Below are 25,778 nucleotides of genomic sequence, written 5' to 3'. Positions count from 1 at the left end.
TAATTATTAACCCTGTGCTTTTCCTTTTATGACAAGTCAAAATGTCTGCTCCATTTATTTTTGGTGAGTTTATCTTCATGTTTATTTAAAAGGGAGAGTAAACATTAATTAGCATGAGCACTTAAAGGTCCAATGTGTAGGATTTAGGGGGATATATTGGCAGAAAAAGAATATAATATAATAAGTATGTTTTCTTTAGTGAATAATCACCTGAAAATAAGAATTGTTGAATTTTCGTTACCTTAGAATATGCATTTTAAGGTAACGAAAATGCATATTCTAAGGTAACGAAAATTCAACAATTCTTATTTTCGTTACCTTAGAATATGCATTTTATATCTACATAGGGAGCGGGTTGTTGCCAGTGGAATCCACCATGTTGCACTGCCATGTTTCTACAGTAGCCCAGAACAGACAAACCAAACACTGGCTCTAGACAGGGCCATTTGCTTTTTTAAGTTTTTGAATCAGCCACCATAGCAGCAACGAGCACCGTCGAAAAAAAAACAACAAAACAAAATCCATAGCTTTAAGGTTTAAATCACCTGGTTCTTTTGTTTTGGAGAGGACGATACATTTGCAGACAACTGGGCTACCGTTAGACCATCCTGAACAATAAACACTGAAGGAATTCTAACCAGGAGGAGTTTCAGCTGGTTGGAATCTGTAGCCTAATCCTCACTGCTAAATGCCACTAAATCCCTCTGAATCTGACATACTGTTCCTTTAAGTCCATCGTGTAAATGTGCCAGATTTAGCAATACAGGGGAATTTTAATCTGCAGTCCCTGGCAGGTGATGGCATTAAAAGAAAAAAGTAAATAATGCAGTAGAAACCTCTTAAAGTGATCATGTCTGTCTGGGTCACATTGATCACTATAAGCAGATGATTATTATAACCATTTTTGTCTTTTGCTTTATTGCTCCTGCTCATCTAGTTGACATTTGTATATTTATTACATGAGTGTAAAATAATGAGAGGCATTATTATCTCGATGTTTTATTACAAATGCAAAGTCAATTACTCATCACTGCATTCTTTATGATTTGGTGGATTGGGTCATTGACCATTCGCAGAAGACAGCACTTGTTTATTCTTTTATCTACAAAGCAATATAGGGCAAACTTCCTGCCTACCTCTGTACCCTCCTGTGTGTCAGCTCTGATAGTTACCAGCTACACTCCTCCAGTTGGTTGCTTTTCAATGTACCCTGGGTTTTAACAGATCTGGAGAAAATTGCATTTTCCTATTATGCACCTTGTACATGGAACAATCTCCCGAAAGATCTAAAATTAGAAGCACTTATATCCATCAGTGAATTTAAGGGCATCATAAAGAATGTGGTGACAGAGACATGTGCTCGTTTTTCTTGAGAGACCACTATGTTTGAATAGTCGTTGTTTTACTGTGGATTTTTGTATTATATGTTGTATTTGTTGCATTTTAAATGTGCTTTGATTGGCTGCTGCCTCGGCCAGGTCTCTCACGTAAAAGACATTTTCAGTCTCAATGGGACTTCCTGGGTAAATAAAGGTGTTTTCCCTAAGCGCATTTGTTATCTGTCTCCATCTCTAGCAGCCATGACTTTTTCTCATTGTTTGAGTAGACAGCACAAAGTAGACAGAGGAGCACCAATTTTTCTCTGCTGGCTTGTTTTTGGCAGTTTGTCATAAGCTTTGAGAAGACTGTGTTTTTCACTGAGAGAAGATAACCTTCTTTTTCCGGTCACGATTTCAATGTGCACGCAGCACCGGCCTCAGGAAGCCAGCTGGAGGCAGTCGGGTTATTACAATGTTAAGTAACAGGGAGTAAAGTGATAAATATATAAGCAGTTTCCACTGTAGCAACTTTTATTCTGTTATACACATGAAACTGTTTCATTTACCTGCAGCTTCCAGAGGAAGTCAAGGCGAGCGGTGGACTCCACCTGCTGGCCATGCAAGTAGAGAGCCAGAACAAACACGGTCAAGATTACAGGGGTCATGACCTTTAAGGGTACCTGAGGCACACTGTCCAGGCTGAGGAGGAAAGAAGGAGTTGACATAAGTCATGAATGAGCGCCTTGCATGGCAGTAGAATGTACGCAACCTGACACATTCTAAAACATATGATAAGTGAAAGCTACTCACCACTGTTCTGCAGTTTCATTGAAACCAGGCCTAGAAAATAAGAAAGAGAAAGAGAGAGTCATGTCGACAAAAGTGTATGAGTCACTTAAATTAGGCAGTGAAAAACAAAAGAATACAACTTACTGTTGTTGGGAATCATTAACAGGTGATAATAGCCTGAGAAAAAAATGAGAACATGTTTAAAAAAAATGGAGCCCAGCTCATACATGAGAAATTAGGTCTTTGACAATCTAAAGATTATTGTATTAAATTAGGCCATGTCCAGCCTAAACCACAGTATTGTGACACAGGAGTTAAACAATTCAGGTTGAAAACTGGGAAAGAGCGAGTGTACTGTGTGTGTTAGTACATGTGTGTGCTCCTAGCAGGGGACTCACAGGGTGTTGGCAATGACCAGCAGGTCTGCGTTGTCAAACAGGACCACCTGAGGCCACTCCACCAGCAGGAGGAAAGTGAGCTGGATGAACACCATCAGAGCCAGCTTCCCTATGCTGCTGATGTGGAGGAACACAGAGCAGGCCAACAGGGTCAGCAGTACACTGTAGCTGAAATACTGCAGCAGAGAGAAGACAGCGAGGGAGGGGGAGGAGGAGGAGGAGGAGGAGGAGGAGGAGGAAGAGGAGGAAGGTTAGGTGAATATTCAAACTTTCCATGCACAAAGAAAAACACACAGACATTTGTATGAACACACACACAATATACACACACACTAAAATGTTACGGGACTGACCTCGGGGAAATGGCAGGGCATGGGCATGGAATCAGTGGAACACAGAGTCAAACCGTCGACTGCTGTCTTGGTCAGGTTGTGCAGCAGGCAGAGAGTCACTGAGTTGGGAGTTGTGTTCAGCGTTTCAGCCACACATTCCCGCAGTTTCACTCTGCTGCAGGTAAACTGGCAGGAAAGGACAACACAGTCTGTCATTTCAGCGCCAGCCCATAAAGGTACAACAGCGAAAGACACACACAAATCTAACGCTGAAAACAGAAAGCCGCATTTATAACACATGTCAATACTTTTTCTTGTCCCCATCGAATGACAGTGAGGCCCAGCTGGTACTGGGTTTTTGAGGCCGACAGCAATATCCCTGTTTGGGATTTCTGATAACGATGTATTTGTGCATAACATCTGCAGTTTGATAAAGATCATGATGGGTATTACATAATTTGGAACAAGAAATGCACTGAGCACAACATTTTACATTTGGGAAATAGTTATCAGTGCTCTCTGGTAAAAAAAAAAAAAAAAAAAAAGTGTAAATAATGTCTTCAAAATAACACAGGCCATGTCAATGTAACTTTTCCCAAACAACCCTTGGGCCTGTCATTACTCAGCAAACACTGTAACCAGGTGTTTTCATCCAAGAATATTCGTCTTTTCTACCATTTAATTTGAGTTTTGACACAAAATTTTAAATGCCCTCAGCCACAGTGCTTGAAATATTTTCTGCACATACTGTAGGTACTCATATAATATCATTTTACAAATTGCATTTTGCGCATATTTGATATATAGGTGGGGGTGGGGGGTCCCAATTAAATATGTTTAATTATGTCAATTATGTTTGGAGTCAAACAATGACTCCAAAAAAACAAGAAGAGTGGTAGATTCTCAACAGTGCAGACATAGGGAAAGCAGCTGCTGATCTGAGCGAGCGAGCTACTGAATAAGTCTTTATGAAATCTAAATTGGCTAGCTCGATGTTGGAGTGTGACACTGAGCAACCAATCGCAGGCTGAAACAACCCTGCAGGCAGCCAATCTTAGAAGTAGAGCAAAAAGCTACAGCTGCAGAGCCATAATCAAATATAATAGCTTTACAAGATTTACAATGCAAAACAGGTACAGTACAGAGCATCAGCCTGTAGTCACAGCACACGAGGCATCTGTGGGTTACTGTTTCTGATACTTAACATTGTTTGAAAGCACATTTCATGAGGATGATGCAAAAGGGCTTTCACTGACTCTTAAAGGGGACCTACGCCCATTTTCAGAATTCACACATGTTATTCCTAAGGTCAAAAAATATTGGTACACATGAATGACTCGCTGACATAGTGCTAAAACTCAAATTTGTGATGTCATAGAGTATAAAGTCTGGAGCTGCTCCATAGACAATGAATAGTGAAAGATGTTCTAGATAACACAGAGAGCACCCAGGGGAATGTTGGGAGTATATGAGGACATTTTCTGTTTCCAAACTGAGAACACTACAATAGACAAAAAGCTCATTTGGGAACAAAAAGAAAACAATCATCGTGAGTCCACAAAATCAGTCTCCCATGAACTGTTAAGGGAGTAGCTTCAGACTTTATATCCTATGACATCACAAATTTGAGACTTCTCTGGTTTCTGGCTTTGAGAGAGAGTAGCTCATGTTCACAAATATTGATTGAACTTTTCTGGGCCATCGAAGTAACCCTTTAACACTTGTCTTGGTCATTCATCCATTCATCGTCCATAACCACTTATCCTATTCAGGGTTGCGGTGGCTGGAGCCTATTCCAGGTCTGACATTTGGCGAGAGGCAAGGTTCACCCTGGAGTGGTTGCCAGACTATCACAGAGCTGTCTCTAGGTTGTCAGTGTCTCGGCTGATGCATAGAGACAGACAAACATTCACACTCAAATTCACACCTATGGGCAATTTAGAGTCCCCAGTTAACCTAACCTAACCTCAAATGGATTTGGATTGTGAGAAGAAGACAGAGAACCTGCAGAAACATGCTACAGTAACTCCACACAGAAGGGCCCCAGCTGGTGGCTAACCATCCCAAGGTCATGGCATTTATAATTTGGCATGGCTAGAATTAAACATTCATTCATTCATTCATTCATCTTCTAACCACTTCATCCTCTTGAGGGTCGTGGGGGGGCTGGAGCCTATCCCAGCTGACATCGGGCGAGAGGCGGGGTACACCCTGGACAGGTCGCCAGACTATCGCAGGGCTGACACATAGAGACAAACAACCATTCAGGCTCACATTCACACCTACGGGCAATTTAGAGTCATCAATTAACCTAGTCCCCAATCTGCATGTCTTTGGACTGTGGGAGGAAGCCGGAGTGCCCGAAGAGAATATGCAAACTCCGCACAGAAGGGCTCCCACACCCGGGATCAAACCGGCAACCCTCTTGCTGTGAGGCGACAGTGCTAACCACCACACCACCGTGCCGCCCTAGAATTAAACATGTTTTAATCTAAATATATGCAAAAGCAATGCTAAGTAGATAAACATGCTAAAAAATTTGATGGATAAAATGGTTAAAAATAGACCTATTTCTGTCACAGTGATGGATCATGAATAATAACACCTAACCCCTAACTACACCACCCCCTTAGGCAATCTGGTCTAATTTGAAACAACACCAGTCACAACTGTCACAGGATAAAAACGTGACAAGATGGAGAGCTGCCGTCCCTACCATGTTAGCAAAGGAGGAAATGAAGAGGAGGATGATGGTGAAGACGCCCACCAGTGTGCTGTTTGCACGAGACTGGACTATTTTCCTTGTCACGGTCTGCAAGGCAGCTGGGAAGAGCTTTAACACAGACGGCAGGGAGAAGATCAGATAAGTTAATACCATTAGTGATGCTGGCTGAAGACATATGATAATGAGTCTTATCTGAAGATATCTGCACGAGAAATCATATGAGTGGAGAGGGCCTTTGTTTCTCACTTTGATGCAGGAGTAGATGGCACAGATGAAGAGGATGCTGGTAAGGACGATGAAGATGCTGATGTAAAGACCAGTCATAAGCATTTTGCTGCGGAAGAGAAGAGAACAGGCTCAATAGGACGTGTAACTCTCATTAACTCCTCATAAACCAATCAAGACCACATTTCCTGTCCACAGTTCAGTAGAAGTGGGGAAAGTGGGAAACTGGGAAAGGCAACTTATCGGAGAGAGCTACTTACTCTGGGAAAATAATGATCTGAATGGAACAGATGCAACAGAACACAAAGAGTGTGCAGGCCACGTATCCTCCAAAACGATCATCAACCTTTTTGGAGTACTGGAAATACAAAATAAAAAAATCAAAGAGAATTAAGTTTAATCAATTCAGTTGATTTGACAGAGAATTATGGTATATTTTCAGAGCAAATATCAACCTTTTTCTCAAGGTCGACAGTCTGAAAGGTGAGTAGGAACTTCTTGACGTGGTCCTTCCTCAGCTGGTCAATGCTTCGCGCGTCAATAGCCCGTCCAAGAAACTCATCCACCTCATCCTCAGGGTTCAGGGCCTCCTGAGCACAGCGGCTATGAGGTAGATGGAACAATAGGTCACTGTGTGGTGTGAGTTTGCGTCTGTGTGTGAGTGTGTATGAGGGAGTTGGCCTATGCTGTGACAGGCAGGATGACTCAGAGCTAATATGGTATTAGTGCTGGGTTGCATCTGACTGAATAAAACCAACAGTGGGCTCTAAAGTTAGACTGCTACACTGACAGCCTGCAAGTCGATCACTAATAACAAAAGCCACCCTAGTAACATAAACTGGGGCCGCAACACTCACTTGTCTTTGCTGGATGCTTCGTCGATGCCCTGCGAAAAACAAAAACAGAGAGTTAAAATGAGACCAAAAAGCAGAGGAAGTGCAGGAAAGAGAAAGGGAGAGATTATCGTGTAGCCACAGTGCAACTGAAAAATAGACAGAGACTCAGACATCTGCACAGCTAATCCCTGAGAGCCAGACTGATGTTTTAATTAATGCTCGGAGGCTTCAAATTACAACCTCTTTGCCCCTAGGGCTCAAGCCCTCTGAGATGGAGAGGACAAAAGGAGCAGTAGAGGGGGAAAATGTAGCAAAGACAAGGAAATGAGACTTGCAGCATGAAGAGAGGGAGGAAATGAGACAGAGTGAGAAACAGAAATATCTGCAGCTGCAGCCTCATCAGATTAGCTTCAGTAGTAAATGATGCACTGGGAATCCCTGGGAGCCCTGTTGTAACTCCTGTTTGTTTGACAGGAACAGATCAATACTTGTTCTCACGTTTCCATTGTCTCCTTTCGGCTTAACCATATATACAATTCAGTCCACATTAGTCACCCTCAGGCAGTCAGATTCAGTGATGAAGTGGCTGTTGTTGAGGTAAGTGTATTACTAGGTAGATGGGTAGGTTACCAAGAAGGAAGTGGGTATACTCTCTCCTTTGTATTCTGGTGGCTTTTTTTGGCTGATTAGTGGGTATACTGTAAATGGCCAGAAAAAGAGGTGTGTACCTGCGTATACCCTCCACCACACCAATGCTCAAATTCATATCTACAAAGTCATGCTGTCAGATTTGTGAGGCTGCGTACATAGGAACAATTACTAAGGACAATAACAACAACAGGCTAATGCATAGTAAGGGATAATGCCGGAGGAGGTGTCCATTATCAGGAATGTATGAACGTCAGGGAAGCCAGAACCGTCCAACACGAAACAGAGGACGATTGCTTCAGCGGAGGAAATTAATTCCTAATTATGGACACCTTAAAGGCTACTATCCTGCTTATATCATGGTCATTTGCCAAAGGAAAAAAAAATTAGACCATTTATATTTCCATGCAATTAGCATACAATTTTTTTCACAAGCCACGATTCAGTCCCTCTGTTTCACACCTGACTAATACCTGGAACAATCTTCATCATCCCATAAGGTTCTTATGCAATGGAGACATTGTTCACTACTTCAGTAAATAGGATGAACCTTAGATACTTCTTGGCAACAGGTGATATTTTTAGTCTGCTCTGCTATGAGCCAGAAAGCTAATGCCAGACTAGCAAGATTCAAAGTCAATAAAAGTGCGTATTTGGCGGTATGTTTAACAACAAGAACAGCTAGCTATCCAGCCATGTCATTGTCCCCAAATCAATATCAAGATGTTCACGAACAAATACGTGTCATGTTACTGTCAGCCGCAGCCTGAAGTAGCGAGTTGAATATAGTGTACTTCTTACAGCTTGTGTTGTTACAGTTGCCATCCTGTGGTGTTCAGGGCATGAGACATTTCAGGACTGCACAAAAACAGTAAACAGAGGCTCTGACTGCGTCCCTGTTGCTTTGGTTACTCATTTCAGATGCAGGCTGATACTGTGTAGCCAGTCCATTAATTTAGAGTGGTGAACAGACAGTTTCACTGGAACTACTTAGTAGGTGTCCTATATCAGGAATTAATGGACACTCTGAAGGCAATCAGCATCTAGTATTCAGAGAGTATAAACAGGTTTAATGTTTATCATGTTCACTGTCTTAGTTTAGTGTGCTAGCACGCAACATTTGCTACTTTTATACTGTGGTCATATTTGAGAAATTGAAGGGAGAAGCATATGTGAGTCGTTGTAAGTTCAGAAAAACAAAGTTCCACAAAAGCTTATCTTCAACTAAGGCAACAGAAGACTTAAGGAACCTTATTATTATGTTATCACATGATAGATGCAGTACTTTTACTTTTTGTATTTTATACGTTTTATGTTTGTAACTTTAAGAGATATCTGTCTTCTTTTGTTCTTGATGTGATTATGTTGCAGGTGGTGCGGCAGTTGGACATTGACAATGGCAACTCGCACTTGTGGATTCACTGTCCGCTAGATTTTAAATCCATCTATCTATCAATTCATTTTCATTGACTTCTCTGGGGCTGGGTCGCAGGGGCAGGAGGCTAACCAAGGTATTCCAGATGTCTCACTCCCAAGCAACACTTTGCAACTCCTCCTGGGGGATCCCAAGGCATTCCCGGGCCAGTCTGAGCTATATAATCCCTCCAGCATTTTCTAGGTCTACCCTGGGGTCCCACAGTCGGACATGCCTGGAAAACGCTAACAGGAGGTTCCCTGAAGGCATCCCGATGAGATGCTCGAACCACCTCAACGCAAAGGAGTTGCAGCTCTACTCCAAGCTCCTAATTTGGAATCCTGGGTAGGTTGACGATATACAATATGTCACTGACTTTTTGTCTTTATTCTCTTTGGCTCTGATGTAGACAGAGTGGTGTCGAAACGTTAGCCTGCTTGCATAACTAGCACAACAGACTAACTACTTTTTAACTAACTAACTACTTTTGCAAGTATTAAGTTATAAATCCAGGGACTGGACACTAAAAACTAAAATGTTGACCTGATAATGGCAATAGAGAAAACCCTACAGGATCACCAAAGCTTCTACAGTCCATCCTGTTGGGGACATGAATGTCTGCAGCAAATTGCAGACAGAAACCGCCCTGCCTAGAGCCATGCGTGACTGTGTTTTCAGAGACTCTATGAGAAAAAAGGAAGTTGGTATTAAGTGTATTGATAGAAAGTTGGGCTTTAGCAATAGGCCTCTGACCCTTGAATGTCCCCGTAAAAGAAAAATCTAATATTAACAGCTACTTTGAGGACATAATTAGAAAGGATATTTGTGATTTGACTTCAGAGAGCGGAGAGAATGACACAGGAAATTAGATATAGACAAGAAGAACAGGTGCCATGCGCTCAGCTAAGTGCTCCCTGTGTGTATCTCACCATCTGCCTGAAGACTTTGGACTCCTTGGTTCTGGAGAAGGATCTGTCAGGCACCCAGCGTGGCATCAGTCCCTCGGCAGAATTCGCACGTGCTCTCTGCATCTTGGCCATCATGGCTTTCTCCTCTTTCTGGAAGTGAAGAATCCCCAACAGAGTGACAAACAAGCTCCTCTATGCCTGGTGACAAGCCATTATATTGTTTCTGCGAAATATGGCACTAGTGTGAAGTTGTGAAGAGGTCAAGCAGGTAATCAAGGACGTGTGTGTGTGTGTGTGTGTGTGTGTGTGAGACCATGAACTAACCCTCTTCTGGCTACAGCCCAGCACCAAGAAGGTTTCAATGTTGTTCTCCTTCAGGTAAGCATTCCTCTCTCCTCCAAATCCAGGCTCCACCTCATAGTCCCCGTTCAGATACTGTAGCGTGGCTTTGGTGATGTGGATACGCCTACACACACATACACACATATACACACACACAATGTGTAAGAAACAATACAGGCTATGGGCGAATACGTCAATGTAGTCACATGCAGAGTAGGAGGGCCTCACCCAGCCTTCCCCCCAGCTTCCATTTGATTGGCGAGGGTGACGTCGTTGGACCAGACGTCAAACTGCCACTTGCGCAGGCCCAGCACCCCGCAGTGGACGCGGCCGCTGTGAATGCCCACCCGCATGTTCACATTAACACCCGTCACCTCTCTCACCAGCCTGCAGATGCACACACACATTATTGTCACAAAACTAGTGTCACCTTCAGGTTCACAGCATCTCTTCGAAACACCCTGTGCAGCATGAACAACGCCAGAAATCTCAACTTAACCTTCCGTGGAATATTACTGTGTGGCTGTAAGGGTGTGTGTTGTCATTTGAGTGTGTTTCTGTTTGTGTTTCAGTGTGCATTTGACTCACGAGATGGCCTCAATCATGTCTACTCCCATCTCCACACAGCAGTGGGCGTGGTCAGCCCGGGGCTCAGGAAGCCCTGACACACAGTAGTAACAGTCCCCCAGGATTTTAATACGCAGGCAGTGGTTCTCCTGTACCGGAACACACACACATATACACACATGTTCATGATGTTCATGTCAAATACAGAGCTTTTTATACATAATTTAGATGACTCATCATTCTCAGCAGAGTCTAATAGATGTTTTACACAGTGCTTAAGTAATCCTCCCCCTTCAACAAGTACATCATGTTGGCTTTGTCATACTAACAGTAAAGACTAAGACTTAACGGTTACATAAGCAACAGAGGCTCAAAGTTCTACTGTGAAAATGACGGCGGCAGGTTGTCAGTGCTCACCGAGGCCAGCTTGTCAAAGCGGGCAAACAGCTCGTTCAGCGTCATGACAAGCTCCTGGGCCGTGCACTGAGACGCCAGGCTGGTGAAGCCCTCGATGTCTGCAAACAGTATGCTGCAGGAGAGGTGATGGGGTGGTTGGCAGTGAGGGAGAGTTGGTGAGGGTCACCAAAACAGACAGAGAGGAGAAGAAAGACAAAGGAGACAGGGAATGAGATCAATCAATACAATATAGAGTTGGTTAGCATGGTCTAGCACCTCCCACCCTCCTCAGCGTCCAGCTGCCATGTGAGCAGGGGAGGGAGAGAGGCAGACATTTGTTCAGCTCTGGCTCTCATCATCTAGGCCAATGTAGGTCACCTCCTCCAGCCCGTCCCTCTGAGAACACCACCCCCCGTCCCCCTGTCTGCATGCCTTTCATTGCTAACTTTTGATAGTAATGAAAGGCGAGGATAAACAACACCGCAGACATTCTGAGTTCCAGTGGAAGACGACAGATGGCGCTGTTGGTCCCATGAGGTCATCCACTCAGGGACAACTGGCCCTTAATTACAGCAGCCCGGAGCCTGTCTCCATCTCCCACCCTGTCCAAAGCTGTGGGCCATGATGCAATGGATTATCTTCACAAGGGTCAGTTTCTCACTTACTCACTGGTGTTATCTAGCCGTGCAGTGGATGTCCTTTTGGCATGCAGTTTTTTGGTTTATTTATCCAAGTCCTGAGATATCCGTTTCTGCTGTCACTGTGAACAGTTTTTACTGGACTGCTTAAAACTGTGAAAATACTCCCAAAGAAAACTGGCAGCAGGGTGTGTGAATTGTACACAGTGACTGGGCTGTTGTTTCTGGAGAAGGATGTAGAATTTTACTGCTGCTATAGGATTTTTTTTCATTTGATTTTTCAATGACATCAGCACCACAAACAAAATAAGCACCTACATTGTACTGGGTGGCAGCAAAAGACAAAAGTGACAGAATATCTGAAAATATAACCAGGACATCCTGCATGGCCAGATATTACTAGGAGGACTGTGAAAAACTTTTTTTCTGTAGTCTGGGTGATCTGACCTGCTGACGGAGCAGTGTGTAGGATTTAGTGGCATCTCGCAGTGAGGATGGCAGATTGTAACTAGATGAAATTTCTCCCATGAGTGTGAACTCCTGGATAGAATTTCCTGAGCGTTCACTGTTCAGGAGGTTTTTAATTGAATTATCTGCAGAGGTCTCGTCCTCTCCATAAACACAAAATAAAGCAGTATCATGTACCAGCTCAGGGTTTCTATGATGCTGTTCAGCTCATCACAAACAGGCGTTTAGCCCAGCACCTGCTAATGTGTGCTCGCCTTTTTTCTCTGATAACTTCAGATCCAGACATTCAGGAGCCGAATCATCCGCAGGTCTCCTCCTCTCCAAAACACGCCAACCCAGTGATTTAAACCAGTGCAAACACTGAATAAAGCAGTTTCATGTGAAAAATCAATATTTTTCTGATGCTCTGTTGCAGAGGAGCTGCTAACTACGGTGGTGGATGCAGAAACGCAAATGGCCGTATCTAGAGCCAGTGTTTGGTTTTTCTGTTCTGGGCTACTGTAGAAACATGGCGGTGCAACATGGTGGACTCTGAGGATGAGGACCTGCTCCATATAGACATAAATGGCTCATTCTCAGGTAACAAAAACACAATGATTCTTATTTTCCATTTTCCATTTCTGCCAATAAATCACCCTTAACCCTACACACTGTCCTTTTAAAGCCCAAATCAATATTTTTTGACCATGTAAATTACAGGTATAGTCACACCCATAGTAAAGAGGTTTGAGTTATTGATAATTATACAGATATGCATTTGAAGGGTAAATGTACTGACCATAATATATACCAAATATGAGCTTGTTATGCAAACATAAGTGATGTAAACAACTGTATCAAAAAAAATGAATAATAGATTTAGTTGTTGTCTGATGTTGGAGCTTTTACAAAATTACCTGCTGTGCATCATTTTGGAATAAAAGATAGCAGGTTTTAAACTTGTTGTGTCACATTTGGATAATGGATTGTTCCTGCTCTACAAAGGTGTAACCTTAGTAGAGCAGTGACTGATTATTCCACTAAGTGCATCACCTGCACCTATTTGGGTCACCTCTAACAGGAGATCACTGCTGCAACCTCGTTTCACCATCTTCAACACAACCTCAACAGCACTGGCTGGGCTCAACAGCAGGCTAATGGATGGAGAGTTTCAATCACCTGTTTAGTACCGAGTTATTCCCTCTCGGGAGGTGAAATCCAGTGGTGATGGCAGAGACAGGGGGCCAGAAAACTTGGGGTCTGCCTCCCATCATTTGCTACAGAAAGCACAGCAGTCTGCAGCCGGTGCTGTCAGTGTCAATAAACAACAACATGCATAATACATGCTGTCAGGGAAATAGCTGTTGGAGTGACTCTGTAACTGACACATCAGTCAGCGGAGTGGGGTCAAAGCCACTGGTGCTAGTTGCGATAGCAAAGTGTACGAGCTCTCTCCGACATCCTCCTGAGTGTGTGACAGTGCAGCTGTATGGAAGCATGTATGTGTATCTGTCTGTGTTTACTGTACCTAACGTTGTCGTGTTTTTGGATGTAGATCTTGTGGAACATCATATCTTCCTTCTTGGCATTGATATCAGCCTTCATCTCCATGGCAACGTGCCTTGGCAGCACTGACAGCAGTAGGCGCTCCTGAGAGAGAGAGAGACAGAAATTAAAGAAAGAAAGGCAAAGAGAGAGACAGAGCCCATTCATTTTCATCAGTTTCTACTGTTAAGAATGCTCAATGAGTCACCCTGCCTCGTTGGCATCTGCGTGGGAACGTGTTAGTCAAATAGAGAGGAGTGGAGATATGTGTTATACTTCAGAGCATATTGTTGACCTCAAAAACTGAGACAAAAAAATTAGACTGGAAAATGGAGACACCCATTTGTTGCTCTTTTGCATTCATGTGTTTAGTTTTCCTACAGGACGCAGGCAGGACTGCCTCCCTCTCTTATTTGTTTGAATATGCATGTGTCCGTGCGTGTGTCTCTGTGTGTGTGTGTGTGTGTGTGTGTGTGTGTGTGTGTGAGCATATGTGTACCTGCTGCTGGTTTTCCCTCTGCAGGTACAGTCTGGCCTGGATATATCCTCTGGTCTCCTGGAAGGCTTGCCTCTGGGAGACCTCAGCAGGGTAGTGGGTACAGATCCCGATCATGTTAGTGCACACGAAGATCAGCACGTTGGCACTGATCTGAAAACACAAACATGGCAAGAGAGACTGAAATGCATGCACACATGTCACATCATAGGAAAACAGTGAACTCTGGCTGACCTGGGTGAGGTCAATAAACGAAAATTGATAACACTCTGTGTCATAGGATTTACTGCGAGGAGAAAAATTCCTCAAACGTCTGAGGGGCCATTAGACGTGATCTGGTTAGAGAAGATGAGCGTGGCCTCGTGGTTGCTCTGCAAGAGGACATTCTCCTCACGTCGTGCTTGAAACAGCAGATAGGAAGCCCAGAGGGTTCAATCTGATGCACGACTGGGAACACGTGACATGTGTCACTCCAATTTTTGTGCTACTTGAGCTTAAAGTTTATTTTGTCTTTTATGTTGTTTATATGGAATCAATTCAAAATGGAAAAAACAGGAAATAGATTCATCCAGCATGAAAAGCCTTTTTTTGAGAACCAAAAACAGATGACACGAGCCTGCCTGCACAACAGATTCTTCGTGTCACAATGGAGCACTTTAAAGCAGTGCAACAGAGACATTTTCATGTTTGAATGTACAGCCTCAGATAGCAGCCATTAGTGTAACTTTCTTGTGTGTACCTAGCAGAGTGAGGTATGTTGGTTGAACAATGAGGCTTTCAGAATGCAGAGGGACAAACTGTAAAACAGCATTATCTGTGGCTTGAGTAAATGAAGCTTAGATACAGTGTACAGTTAGCTTTGTGGGGTCATCGACCTCAAAAACATTCTTCTGCCCTGTTGCAGCCTCTTTTTGTGCGTCCCTGTGTGTTTATGGATGCGTGTGGTGAGTCTGTGTAAGTCTGTTACTGATTTCTCTTCTCACTCGTCTACAGCCAAGACCGAACATCAGAAACGGAGCCTTGAGCTCTGGACTTCCCCTCTGCTAAGAAATACACTCTCACACACACACACTCACACTCACACACACACACACACACACACGTCCTCTCCATGCTCAGAAACACACTCCAGCCTGGGAAAGTCACTTGACCCATGACCAGAGAACAGAGTGCTTCCTCTGAAGATGATATCATCAATAATGAGAAAAAGACATGCAGGCAACACACACACATTAACGCTGAGTTTCAATCAGTCCTAATAACAACATTATCATTAAACTGAGGAGGACATGAAAAACTTCATCAGAAGTACAAGCATGTCTGAGACACAGCTGGTATGTTGCCAAACCAGTACATGTTTGTAAGTTGTGTTTATGAGAAAGACTCCCAAAGGGAGATGGTGAACTGCAGATACAGGATGATTATCAGTATAGATGCACACACGGCATATCTTAATGAATGTGTCTGTGTGCTTTTTTAAAAAAAAAGAGGAGTGGTAAAATACTAACTTGGCATCCATATGCTGATTAAAATTAGTAGGCTTAAACAAACTTACAGGCTTTGTGCCATGGTCCAGAGATGAGGTTTCAACTGTATACAAAGGGACTCGCCCATTGTTGTCACAACAAGACAGAGACAATCTAACAACCTGCACTTGAAACACAACACCATTACCACAGGACAGTGGTGGGCAAACTCTACTGTTTATTCGAGGAGAGTTGGAGGTAGCTTCCTATTCCATCTGAAAACAAATGGCCAAACTAGATTAGAAGCACAGCAGTAAGCAAAAATAAACACGCTGATGGTTCGCAGGTGCAGAAGCAAACATGCTTTTGATGTATTGGGTAAATACTAATCCCTGATGTAGCTGATGCAGGCAGAGAGCAACAACATTATTCAAGGACTAACAACGGAGCATCCAAAATGCATCCTCATTTTTCATTTCTGAGGGTGTACAGTGGATGCAGCCAGGTTCCTTCAAACAGGTTTTCAGGGAAGAACACTTTTTCCTGAACTCCTTGATGCGGGATGACAGAGAATTGCTGATGCCAACTGTCAGTCAACTTTCAAAGATTCAGATCAAAGCTGTCAGGACGTGCGAGACACCTCATCACCAGGCTATTGAAGATCAGTTGTGAGTACCTACAAAGAATATCCACTCTTGTTCTTTGCATGACTGGCTGAGCAATTGTTTCCTCAGTGCAACATTGAATTTGTGCCGCATCGTCACTTAATTAGCGATTAGCCTGCTGTGGTCATAAATCATTGACAGGCCAGGGCTTCCTGATAAGCCCTGCATCGTTATGTTATAGACCACCAATGGAGAACTGACACTCCGCTCTTGAAGGGCCCCTGATACAACCTGATCGTATTAATCCCAAACAGATGGCCCTGAACAGAGCAAGCCAGATAACTTGGTTAAATGGCCTGTCTGAGATACAGGGCCACCTGCAGTTCCCAAGACCACGCTTCTCAGCAACGCACTCAATTTACATTCAACCAATTCAGCTGTGAGCGCGCAAGGCATTCCTATCAAACTGATTATGAAAGTTTGGCAACAAACACAGAGTGTGCTTGAACGCAGCTTAGGAGGTCCCACACTTAGGATTCTGTGTATTTTTGTTTCACAGAAAAACACACAATAATGCTGTGGTAGCATGGATATATATTTATGTGCAAATGCGACTCCAATGCGAGAGCGGCATCTATTGAAACCTCGAGAATGCCCCCAATATCAGCAGGTACGGTGCGTTCAGGGTGAGCATTATTAGAGCTGAGCAACAATTGAGTGACTACATCTTGAATGATAGCTCAATATAACAGCCTGATAGCTCTGAATAGGTGAAACTAAAGTGTGGGGAAAACATGATGAACAACGCTTGTGTGTTAATGCCAAGTTATGCTTAGTCACCACACAGTCTGGAGATTAGTGGCAAAAGCATTTAGAGAGGCTTTTGAATAAATCTTGTGTGTGAGCTATGCGTGTGTGTGTGTGTGTGTGTGTGTGTGTGTGTGTGTGTGTGTGTGTGTGTGTGTGACTCCTTTTGGACTGGCAGTTCTTTGATCCTGAAGCTTGTTGTGTCTGTTGCTGCACTTATATCACCCAGGCCTGCAAATCCAGCACAGATCCACGGTAGCTCTGACACTTTGCTCTCCAAACAGTAATGTGGTGTAAAGAGAGCAGTAGAAGCTCCTCTTCATTAGCACGCTGCCACTCTCTTTACAACCACTAAGCTGGACTTAGAATATCTTCCCCTGATGTCTCCTGACCATTCTTCCTTCAGACTTTTGGCTCTCAAAGACAAGCCTTGCTCGACATTTACTTAAGCAGGAACCTCTTGGCGGTGAAGTTAAAAGGAGTCCAAACATTGGCTTATAAGGCGCGGCTCCCGGCAAGGTGCTTTATAAAGTAAGGCAGACGGATAACATGTTAAAGAACAAGTGAAGGAAGGGGATGGAAAAGATTTTGGCTTGGCAAACATACAGAAAATCCATTCTGTCTTTAATAATATCCCACTGGACAATTCCATCACGCACAGGCACGCTGGAATGTGCGTGTGCACAAGTCAGGTTTTCACACCAAGGTCCATTCATTCAGAGACAAAACTTGCCACAGCTTTTATGTACTGATCAATAAAAGATGTTTCCATGACGTTTAGGCCTGTGGCAACTGTACAAGTGTTTCTTTTATTCTTAAAAAGGTTAAACTGTAGAAGCCTTGTCTGTGAGCAGAGCTGACGTGGTCACACGGTGATGAATTTGTGGCTAATATTAACTCCTATAACAATACAGTGAGAGGTGGTAAACTAAGAACTGATAACACACTGTCATTTCTTAAATGAAGGCATTGTCCATCACGTAATCAATGTTTGGATTTATCCAGGAGTATTTGAAAAGGCCTGCAATGAAAGATAAGTTTAGATATCCCACCAGCCCTGAGCTCCACTAAGGCTAAAGTTTAAACTTTAAAAAGGCCAGAATGCTACATCCCATAAGTCAACACACTGACTCAAGGGACCCTGACTGCTGTTGACATGGGGGCTACTCTCCAGCACATGACCTTTGATAGGCATTTTGGAGCTTTTTAAAATGTCTTACAGAGATGAACGTCAAAGCCCAGTCACACACGGCTGTTCGTAGCCGGAAAAGATAATATGTGGTACAAGAGTGGTAAAAATAGACAATACTATGAGACTCTGTTGCACTGGCCCAGATCTAATCAGGGGTTACTATAATGTGTAATCACTGACATAAGGAAGAAGCCATTCCTTATAAAGATAAATGTTGCAGAAGGGTGGGGGTGCCTGTCTTTGCCATCTTGGATCACTGCCATCTCGAATCAGAGCTTTGTTTTTGTCATGGCTCGGGCCAAACCAAAATTGGTCTCAGGCGACCAGTGAGGCCACGAAGTAATCTTTGTGAAACGCTGAAGCAAAATCCGCAAAGCTAAATAGAGCTGGACCCAGGCCGCACATCTGTCAGAAAAACAGATCCCGAATTAATACTTGTACATAAACGCTGTCCAAACATGAGGAAAAATCTCCCAGAGATCCTGGAATTATTGACTAAAACAAACTAAAACCAGCAAGCTAAATCTACCCACTCCACTTTTCTAATTTGACCAACAAATTTTTCCTCAAATCAAAAGATTACAATGCTCATTTATCCTTCTGGTTCAATATCTCGACCTTCAATTTACTCTCGACTGGCTCAAGTTCAACAGTTCCAATAAGGCCCTGATCTTATTTATTATTACACTGAATGTACCTGCACAGCCTGAAGACAGCCGTGACAGAAGATCTAACAGGAACAGAGAACTTACTGGCCTCAGAGAAATAAATGACAGCGAGTAGAGGAGAACGACTTTCGGTTTAACAGTACACAGATATAACAGATTCTTTGTTGTTGCAGTTACACTGTCATTTGAGAGCTTTGAACAAGGCCGCTCCCTAAAACACGAGCAGCAGGGTCACATGAGCTCACGTTTTAGTCGTCCTAGTACTTTCTTGTGGCTCACTTCACTTGGCTGAATTATACCATGTAACATCCTGGGTTTAGGTTGGCTCTGGGACATTTATTATTTGTCCCTTTTCCCCTCTTTTTCCAAACATATCTGGTCTCTGTGAACTAGAGGGGACAGCCACAAAATAATCTCACGTTAAATGAGTGTGCAACCTCAAGTTTTGCAGAGCTTATATGCACTTTGTGTGACCTATTACTGCTATCTCCTTTCTGATTTTACATTAAGGCTGCAACTACCAACTGATTAACAGTTTGGTATTGAATTAAGCATACATTTAGGGGTTGGGGTGTGTGTGTGTGTGTGTGTGTGTTGTTATGTTTGATCATAATTTCCCAAAGTCCCAACTGAAGTCTCTAGATGGATTGTTGTGTCTGGCCAACAGTTCAAAGCCAGGACATCATCAATTTACCATCATACAGTAAGATCCAGGCTATATTTGGCATTTTTGTTAATAGATTCATCAGCTAATAGATGCTATGCACTGGCCCCACCGATAACCAAACCCCAATAACCAAAATTTGGTGGACAAAGCACATTTTGGTGGTACAAATGTAATCTTGGCAACTTAACACAGCCTTCCTTAACTGTGAGACTCCAATAAATTACATTAACATTAGAAAATTAGATAACAACAGTATAAAAATATATAATTATGTATTTAAATTGAAAACCAAGTTCCTCGTATGGTACATATGTTCTCTCACAGTCTCTTAGTTCACAGTGTATCTTTTTCACACACCCCTCCCCCTCTGTGCCTCTGCCTCACAGTCTCTCACTCGCTCCCTCCACTCCTCTTACCTTCCCACCCTCCCTCCAAGCACTGTCTGTAATAAAAACATTACAAAACGCAGTAAAAAAAACATACAATACATTCTTCAAACTGTAGCCGTCTTTGTCAAAATACATTGGTATTCCTATTATCCTAATTTTTTGTTGCTGTTTCGGTTTTTATCATCCGCTTTTTGTGTTTCTGGTTCTTCTGTAAGGATCGTGTTCACAGTCCGAGTAGGCTTACTCTCTTTTCCCACCCAAATAAGCACGTGTATGTGGGTTTTTAAACATGGGAAAACCAGTTCAAAACAGGCAATAGACTGCTTTCTCACGGCCAGCAAATGGGTTTGCCTTTCTGTTTTTTTTTTTCTCTGTAGTGTCACTTTGGTGTCAGTAGCCCCTTTTACACTGTCAGATTTTTGGCAAATGTTGGGCTGTTTTGCCAGCAAGCTGCGAGCGTTTAGACACACAGAGCGAGTTGATCCAAGGTGCCCAATTTTCTGCCTCGTAGGGTAGACATATTGGTGGAACCTTTTTGGTTTGGTTTTGGTTTTTTGGACCGAGGCGGCCTTCCGCCACAGGAAGGGCTGTTGATGACTTGTAGGAGGAGCTGTTGATGACGCCGCACGTGCGAGCCACTGGCAATGGATAAACAGGAAACAGCTGATAGCAGGAATGAGCAGCTAGTAGCAAGAGGGAAACACAAATCTGAAAGACGCTGTAAAGATGAGCAGCTGGGGAGACAAGTAATTGTGCGCCCTCCTTGCCCTCGCAAACGAAGAGGCCATTAACCGTCAAGTGACGGGGACGGTAAAGGACTGACTAGCCGCGGCTTCCCTCCTATGTCACTGCTTACATCACACGCTGAGCTACACGATTTGTTACTTGCTCACGCCCCCCATTTTCCCGACAAAGGCGCATTCTGTATAAAAAAAAGTAGGCAGGCTGCATTTTGCCGCACTCCCCGATTTTTGTTTTTCCTGCAAATTTGCACAATTCCTATTTAAAAAGGGCTACTGACAGGCTGGAAATAGGTTAGGAAGAAGTAGAAAGCAGCATGGAGGCCAGTGAAAATGGTGCACTGGTTACTTATTTTTTTTAATCTATTATGTATTTTTCTTAAAGTCGGTGCAGATGACATTTTGAACGATGTTCGGGTGCTGCTTGGGTGGAGACGGACAGTATTTTGTGGCAGCCCATCATTACATCACACAGGCAAAGGGGCTAAAAATTAGCGCCTCTACTGTGTCGTATTTCCATCAGAGCTGGAGCAGATAAATACCCATGACTACTGCAGTCCTTTTTCCTGGGAGTGAATGCAGATTGTAATCTTTTCCACTGAATACAAAAGCCAGATATTAGTGGCTGTTAATGGCTTTTTTTGTCCAGTGGGAAAGGAGCTTTAATAAACCCATACTCCAGTAGCCCCGACACACCACTAGCTAGCCAGTGACAGAATGCTGAACTAAAATACATGCATGAATCGGGATCTTTGTTGAAATGTTATGTTGTGTTGGCAAAGGCTTGCAGTATGATATTCTAGGCAGGGGCCTAGAATATCATACTGCTATTTGGTGGCCAGATAGATAGATAGATAGATAGATAGATAGATAGATAGATAGATAGAACATCACTATAGAGGTGGGAGTGACAGTAGTATGAGTAGTTGCATTAGTAACAGCACAAACCAACAGGTGTCCACTGTCATTCTCTCATTTGAATAATGATTCAACATTTCAAATGTATTAATTAACACATATTAGTATTAATGAGTAGTGGATACAAAACTGTGCTGATGTGTACTCCAGTGTGTGTTTGTCAGTGGTCTTGGCTGCTCAGTGGTTCGGGGTCAGAGTTTGGCTGGACAGACAGAGAAGGGGGGGAGTGAGGGGGAGGAGTGGGCAGGGCCGGACACAGCACCCTCCTCCCAGCTGTGTCCTCACTAACCCCTCACTTCCTGCCCACTCACACCCTCACAGGCACAGCTGCAATTACAGCGCGGCGGCTGCATGAACACAAGATTTGGTTAATTAGCCTAACAAACCAACCAGGCGACCAGCCCCGTTCACTCCTCTGTTGGCTGCTCCTGCTGATTTGAACTGTGTGAGGGAGTCCAGACCTTGAACTGTGTGACTGTGAGCTAAACATCCAGGAATTCCCATTTCAGCTGCTATTGCCTCCATCTCCTTTTAAGCACAATGCACAACATGAACCCAAGGCCACCATTTCACTGTGACAGAGACCGATGTAACAGGAATATTAAGAGATTATTCCAAAATGGGAAAATGTCTGCTGGCGACTCGTACTAAGGCACGTTTTTTTTCTTTTAGCCAGACTGTCTTTAAATACTGAGTAACAGAATTAAGTGCGGGAACATTGAGCTACATTAAATGAGATTGTGTGTGTGTGTGTGTGTGTGTGTGTGTGTGTGTGTGGGCCAGATGCTGGAGCTCCATTAAAAACATACAAGAGTTTAGTCTTACTGTCCAGTTATATAAGCATCTGCTAACATTCATTACACTGTTTTAACGGCTGTCCTTCCCTGCTCTGACTCCTCAACCATACACAATATTGACTTTTACTACAAAGCACACAGATCAATACGGGTACAAGAACAACAGGTTATAGTTTAAACAGCAGAAACACAAGAGCAGTTTGGTTACTGCTTCAACCCAAGCTTTGGCTTTAATGAGCTGCGCCGTTGTGGATGAGCTGACACTGAACTCATGCATGTAACACATCTGCCTCCCGGGCCATCTTCGGGAAAAGTCGCATGTGACATGTTTGCGAAGCCTGACACTTCAGCAGCGTTTCTTTGGAATAAAAGCACAGGTGTTGAGTTTCAACACATGGTTTGAAAACTACAAGCTGAGCTGCTACTGTATATGTCTTAGTGTTGTGGCCTTTTGTTTATAATGTCCTGGTGTTCTCTGCTCAGCCCTGAAAGGCTTTACACACCAAAACAAAGAAGAAATGTGATTCAGGCGTTATGAATGTTAAAGAAAATGTAGAGTCTAGCAGCTTTGGCAGCTATGATACTTCATCCCCAACAAAGAAAACAGTGCTGTCTTTCTGCCACCTTAAAAGGAGAGGCTTTTATTTTTTTTACGGGTGAGGAGGGAGCGTGATAAATTAAGACTTTTTTAGCTTTCTGCACACTTCAGTGGGAGGATCCCGTGAAGGCACAAGACAGAGTGCAACTTCCTTTGGATTAACCCTGAATGTGTGAAATTACATCATGGGACCAGAGATCTTGTTATTGTATCTGACGTCATTCACTGAAAATGTGAATAAGACATGCTGTGAGACACGAAGGCTCAGAGCTGCAGACAGGAAAAACTATCCACACTGACTGGACAAAATCATTAGGGTGATCTGCTCTTTCCATTTAATAAGCTGGTCAGGTGAAAGTCAAAGAGGCAGAGCAGGTTAAAGAGGGTCTGTAACATCTGCGTCATCGGCACAGGGCTTCAGAGGCTTTAGCCGGGAATGTTTTTTATCTAGCCCTGAATCTTTCTGAGAGAGGAAAAATATCTATAATCACCCTGAAATGTAAATAATTCAATTACTGAACATCTTAGCCTTTGCTGCTGTGGCTTCCTATGTGTGTGTGGATGTAGAGAGACTGAGGGAGTGGGTGGTGTTTGGGTAACGTCCTCTCCAAGCTTAGCCAGTCCATCTATAGCCCTCTTGACCTGGACACAAAGCCTACAGTCATGGATGTATCATGCGCTCATTACATCTTCTGCTCAGCTGCTGTATGTAAAATTACCACCGTAGGGACAGTGGTTACAAAACCTTCATAACAAGCCCACCTTAACTGTCACAGGTGCGCTCCAGTACAAATAGCTATACACCCCTGGTTATCAGGCTCACAGAGCAGCAGTAGCTGACAACACTACACCAAAAAGTTATGGTATAAACACAAGTCCCACTAGCGACTTTACTGAACCACTGGTTGTTGAATAATGTAGATAAGCAAAGCCCAACTAGGCCTTTATATCTGTGATATCTGATGCAGGTGCAATAACAGTACAATTTATATGATGATTGCTTTGTGATAATAAAAAACGTGTTATGGGAACAATGTTTTAGGCAACAGATGATTTTGTCATGTAAGAATAGATGACATAAGTTAAAGGACATTAGACACTTGGGGAGCTGGTCACACAATTTTAAGAAAAGGAAAATAATCAAAACACCTGATATTCCTGAATGTTTGTCCAAATAAACAAATGTGTCCATTCAATCGACTATAATAATAATAATAATATTAATAATAATAATAATGTAAAAACAGAACAATGTAAAGTAGTAGAAGTAGCAATGAAACACTGGTGCCATAGCTTTGAGGATTCTCAGCTGCCGCGCAGATGTCCATTTTGTCCAAAGCAATGGTCTTAACATGATTATTGTTAATCATCAATGGTCCATTCTCCTTAGTAAAATTACTTCTTTTGTCAATGGGGACCATTTTGTCCATGCTTTGGACAAAATGGTCTTAACATGAGTAATCAATAATCATGTTAAGACCATTTTGTCCAAAGCAATGGTCTTAACATGATTATTGATTACTGATTGTGATTTCAAAATTGATCAAATTTGACAGCCTTAATAGATAGATGGATAGAATAAATAAACACCCACAGGAAAACAAGCTGTTGTACTGTTGTGCTGTTGTATCCGTCCAGGACCGGGAGATCGAGGCTAATCGGAAAGCTGCTGGGGCCAGGTGAAAATGGAGCTGCTGCCCACAGACAGCTAGCAACAACTGGGTGATATCAGTCCTGTGTCCTGTCACAGCACAGTCATGTCTTACTGCATCCAATGCATTTTTTAGGGGTGGCAGCTGCCACTGTATGCCACCCGATAGATCAGCCCCTGCATACAATGCAGTAAAGCTAAATGAAATTTAGGTGGTATTGTTTCAGGCATAACAGTGGGGACCACCCAAAAAAAATGAGCGCACACACACGCTCACCTAAGCCCCAGACGGTCCAGGCTTAGTCCCAGTTGTCGACTCCTAGAAACGGCATTGGTCTGTAATGTCTTTGACAATAGATCCATGGCTTGTTCACAGCGGCGTACATTTCAGTCGCAGGAAGGTGTTTGTTCACTGATAGTCACTATGTGTGTTAATTACTGCCTCGCTCCGGTGATGCATTCTCACACCAGCCCGACATATGTTTGGGCTGTTATAACAGTGTAATTGTAACTGGGATAGTGGGATAACAGGACAGTTGGCTGGTGTGATAGTGACCTTTGACAGAGAGCCATTCACCTTCCTGTCACCAGCACTGGGACAGGGTGCACTACACTGAACAGGATCCAGAGCAAAACTGCCCTTAAAAGCCTAGGGGCTTGCATGCCACACAGATCAACATTTAACACTGCTAATGGATTCCTAATATATATCTGTTGGCTGTCCGCCATGGCCGTTCAGCCTTAAATCCCTGTGTTTACTTTTGCAGAGAGCCAAGTTGTTAGTAAACCATGAGCTGTTATTAGAAGCCTGCACTTCCTCATCCCGACTCGCACAGCTATTATTAGCCCAGCTATTATTTGCCTTATCATCGGCTGTATTTAAGAGCAATATTTCGCTTATCACTAATCCTAATTGCTCCTACCCGTGGTGGTGGAAGTTATCCGGGTTTGTATCGTTGCCTGTGGTTGTAATACAATAAGTGGATGAGTCACAAACACTCTCCCTCTCTGAGGGGGCGGGGTGGGGAGTAAAGGGGGGATCTATTATTTGAGCCAGTGCATTGTTTGGCACCCACAGCACCTGATGATGGGTTCTCACCATCTGACAGCAGCCAAGTGAGCCACTCTGATCCATGCAGCTCACGCAGACAGACACAGATCACACACTCCACTTCTCCTGATCTGTGTGTGTATATGTGTGTGTACAGGATGTGTGAACACTGGACACCGGATTCACTAAATATAAATATGACAG

The 25,778-nt window shown here is 43.3% G+C and overlaps 1 protein-coding gene across 1 annotated transcript in view; it reads right to left on the bottom strand.

Moving 5' to 3' along the window:
- LOC125891397 (adenylate cyclase type 6-like) overlaps positions 1-25,778 on the bottom strand; it is a 43,422-nt gene that overhangs the window by 3,324 nt on the left and 14,320 nt on the right. The window contains exons 4-20 of the mRNA XM_049580665.1: positions 14,029-14,178; positions 13,513-13,634; positions 10,921-11,032; positions 10,525-10,652; positions 10,165-10,323; positions 9,919-10,060; positions 9,616-9,744; positions 6,646-6,674; positions 6,244-6,391; positions 6,049-6,146; positions 5,810-5,897; positions 5,555-5,671; positions 2,860-3,024; positions 2,507-2,682; positions 2,253-2,285; positions 2,130-2,159; positions 1,886-2,018 (exon numbers count right to left, since the gene is read on the bottom strand). Of these exons, the coding sequence (XP_049436622.1) occupies positions 1,886-2,018; positions 2,130-2,159; positions 2,253-2,285; positions 2,507-2,682; positions 2,860-3,024; positions 5,555-5,671; positions 5,810-5,897; positions 6,049-6,146; positions 6,244-6,391; positions 6,646-6,674; positions 9,616-9,744; positions 9,919-10,060; positions 10,165-10,323; positions 10,525-10,652; positions 10,921-11,032; positions 13,513-13,634; positions 14,029-14,178 (1,959 nt within the window). The remainder of the gene's footprint in view (positions 1-1,885; positions 2,019-2,129; positions 2,160-2,252; positions 2,286-2,506; positions 2,683-2,859; positions 3,025-5,554; positions 5,672-5,809; positions 5,898-6,048; positions 6,147-6,243; positions 6,392-6,645; positions 6,675-9,615; positions 9,745-9,918; positions 10,061-10,164; positions 10,324-10,524; positions 10,653-10,920; positions 11,033-13,512; positions 13,635-14,028; positions 14,179-25,778) is intronic.

The sequence above is a fragment of the Epinephelus fuscoguttatus genome, linkage group LG7 (genome assembly GCF_011397635.1).
Source record: "Epinephelus fuscoguttatus linkage group LG7, E.fuscoguttatus.final_Chr_v1".
Taxonomy (NCBI): Eukaryota; Metazoa; Chordata; class Actinopteri; order Perciformes; family Serranidae; genus Epinephelus; species Epinephelus fuscoguttatus.
The sequence above is the reverse complement of the archived record's forward strand: the minus strand, read 5'-3'. Positions and strand labels throughout refer to the sequence as shown.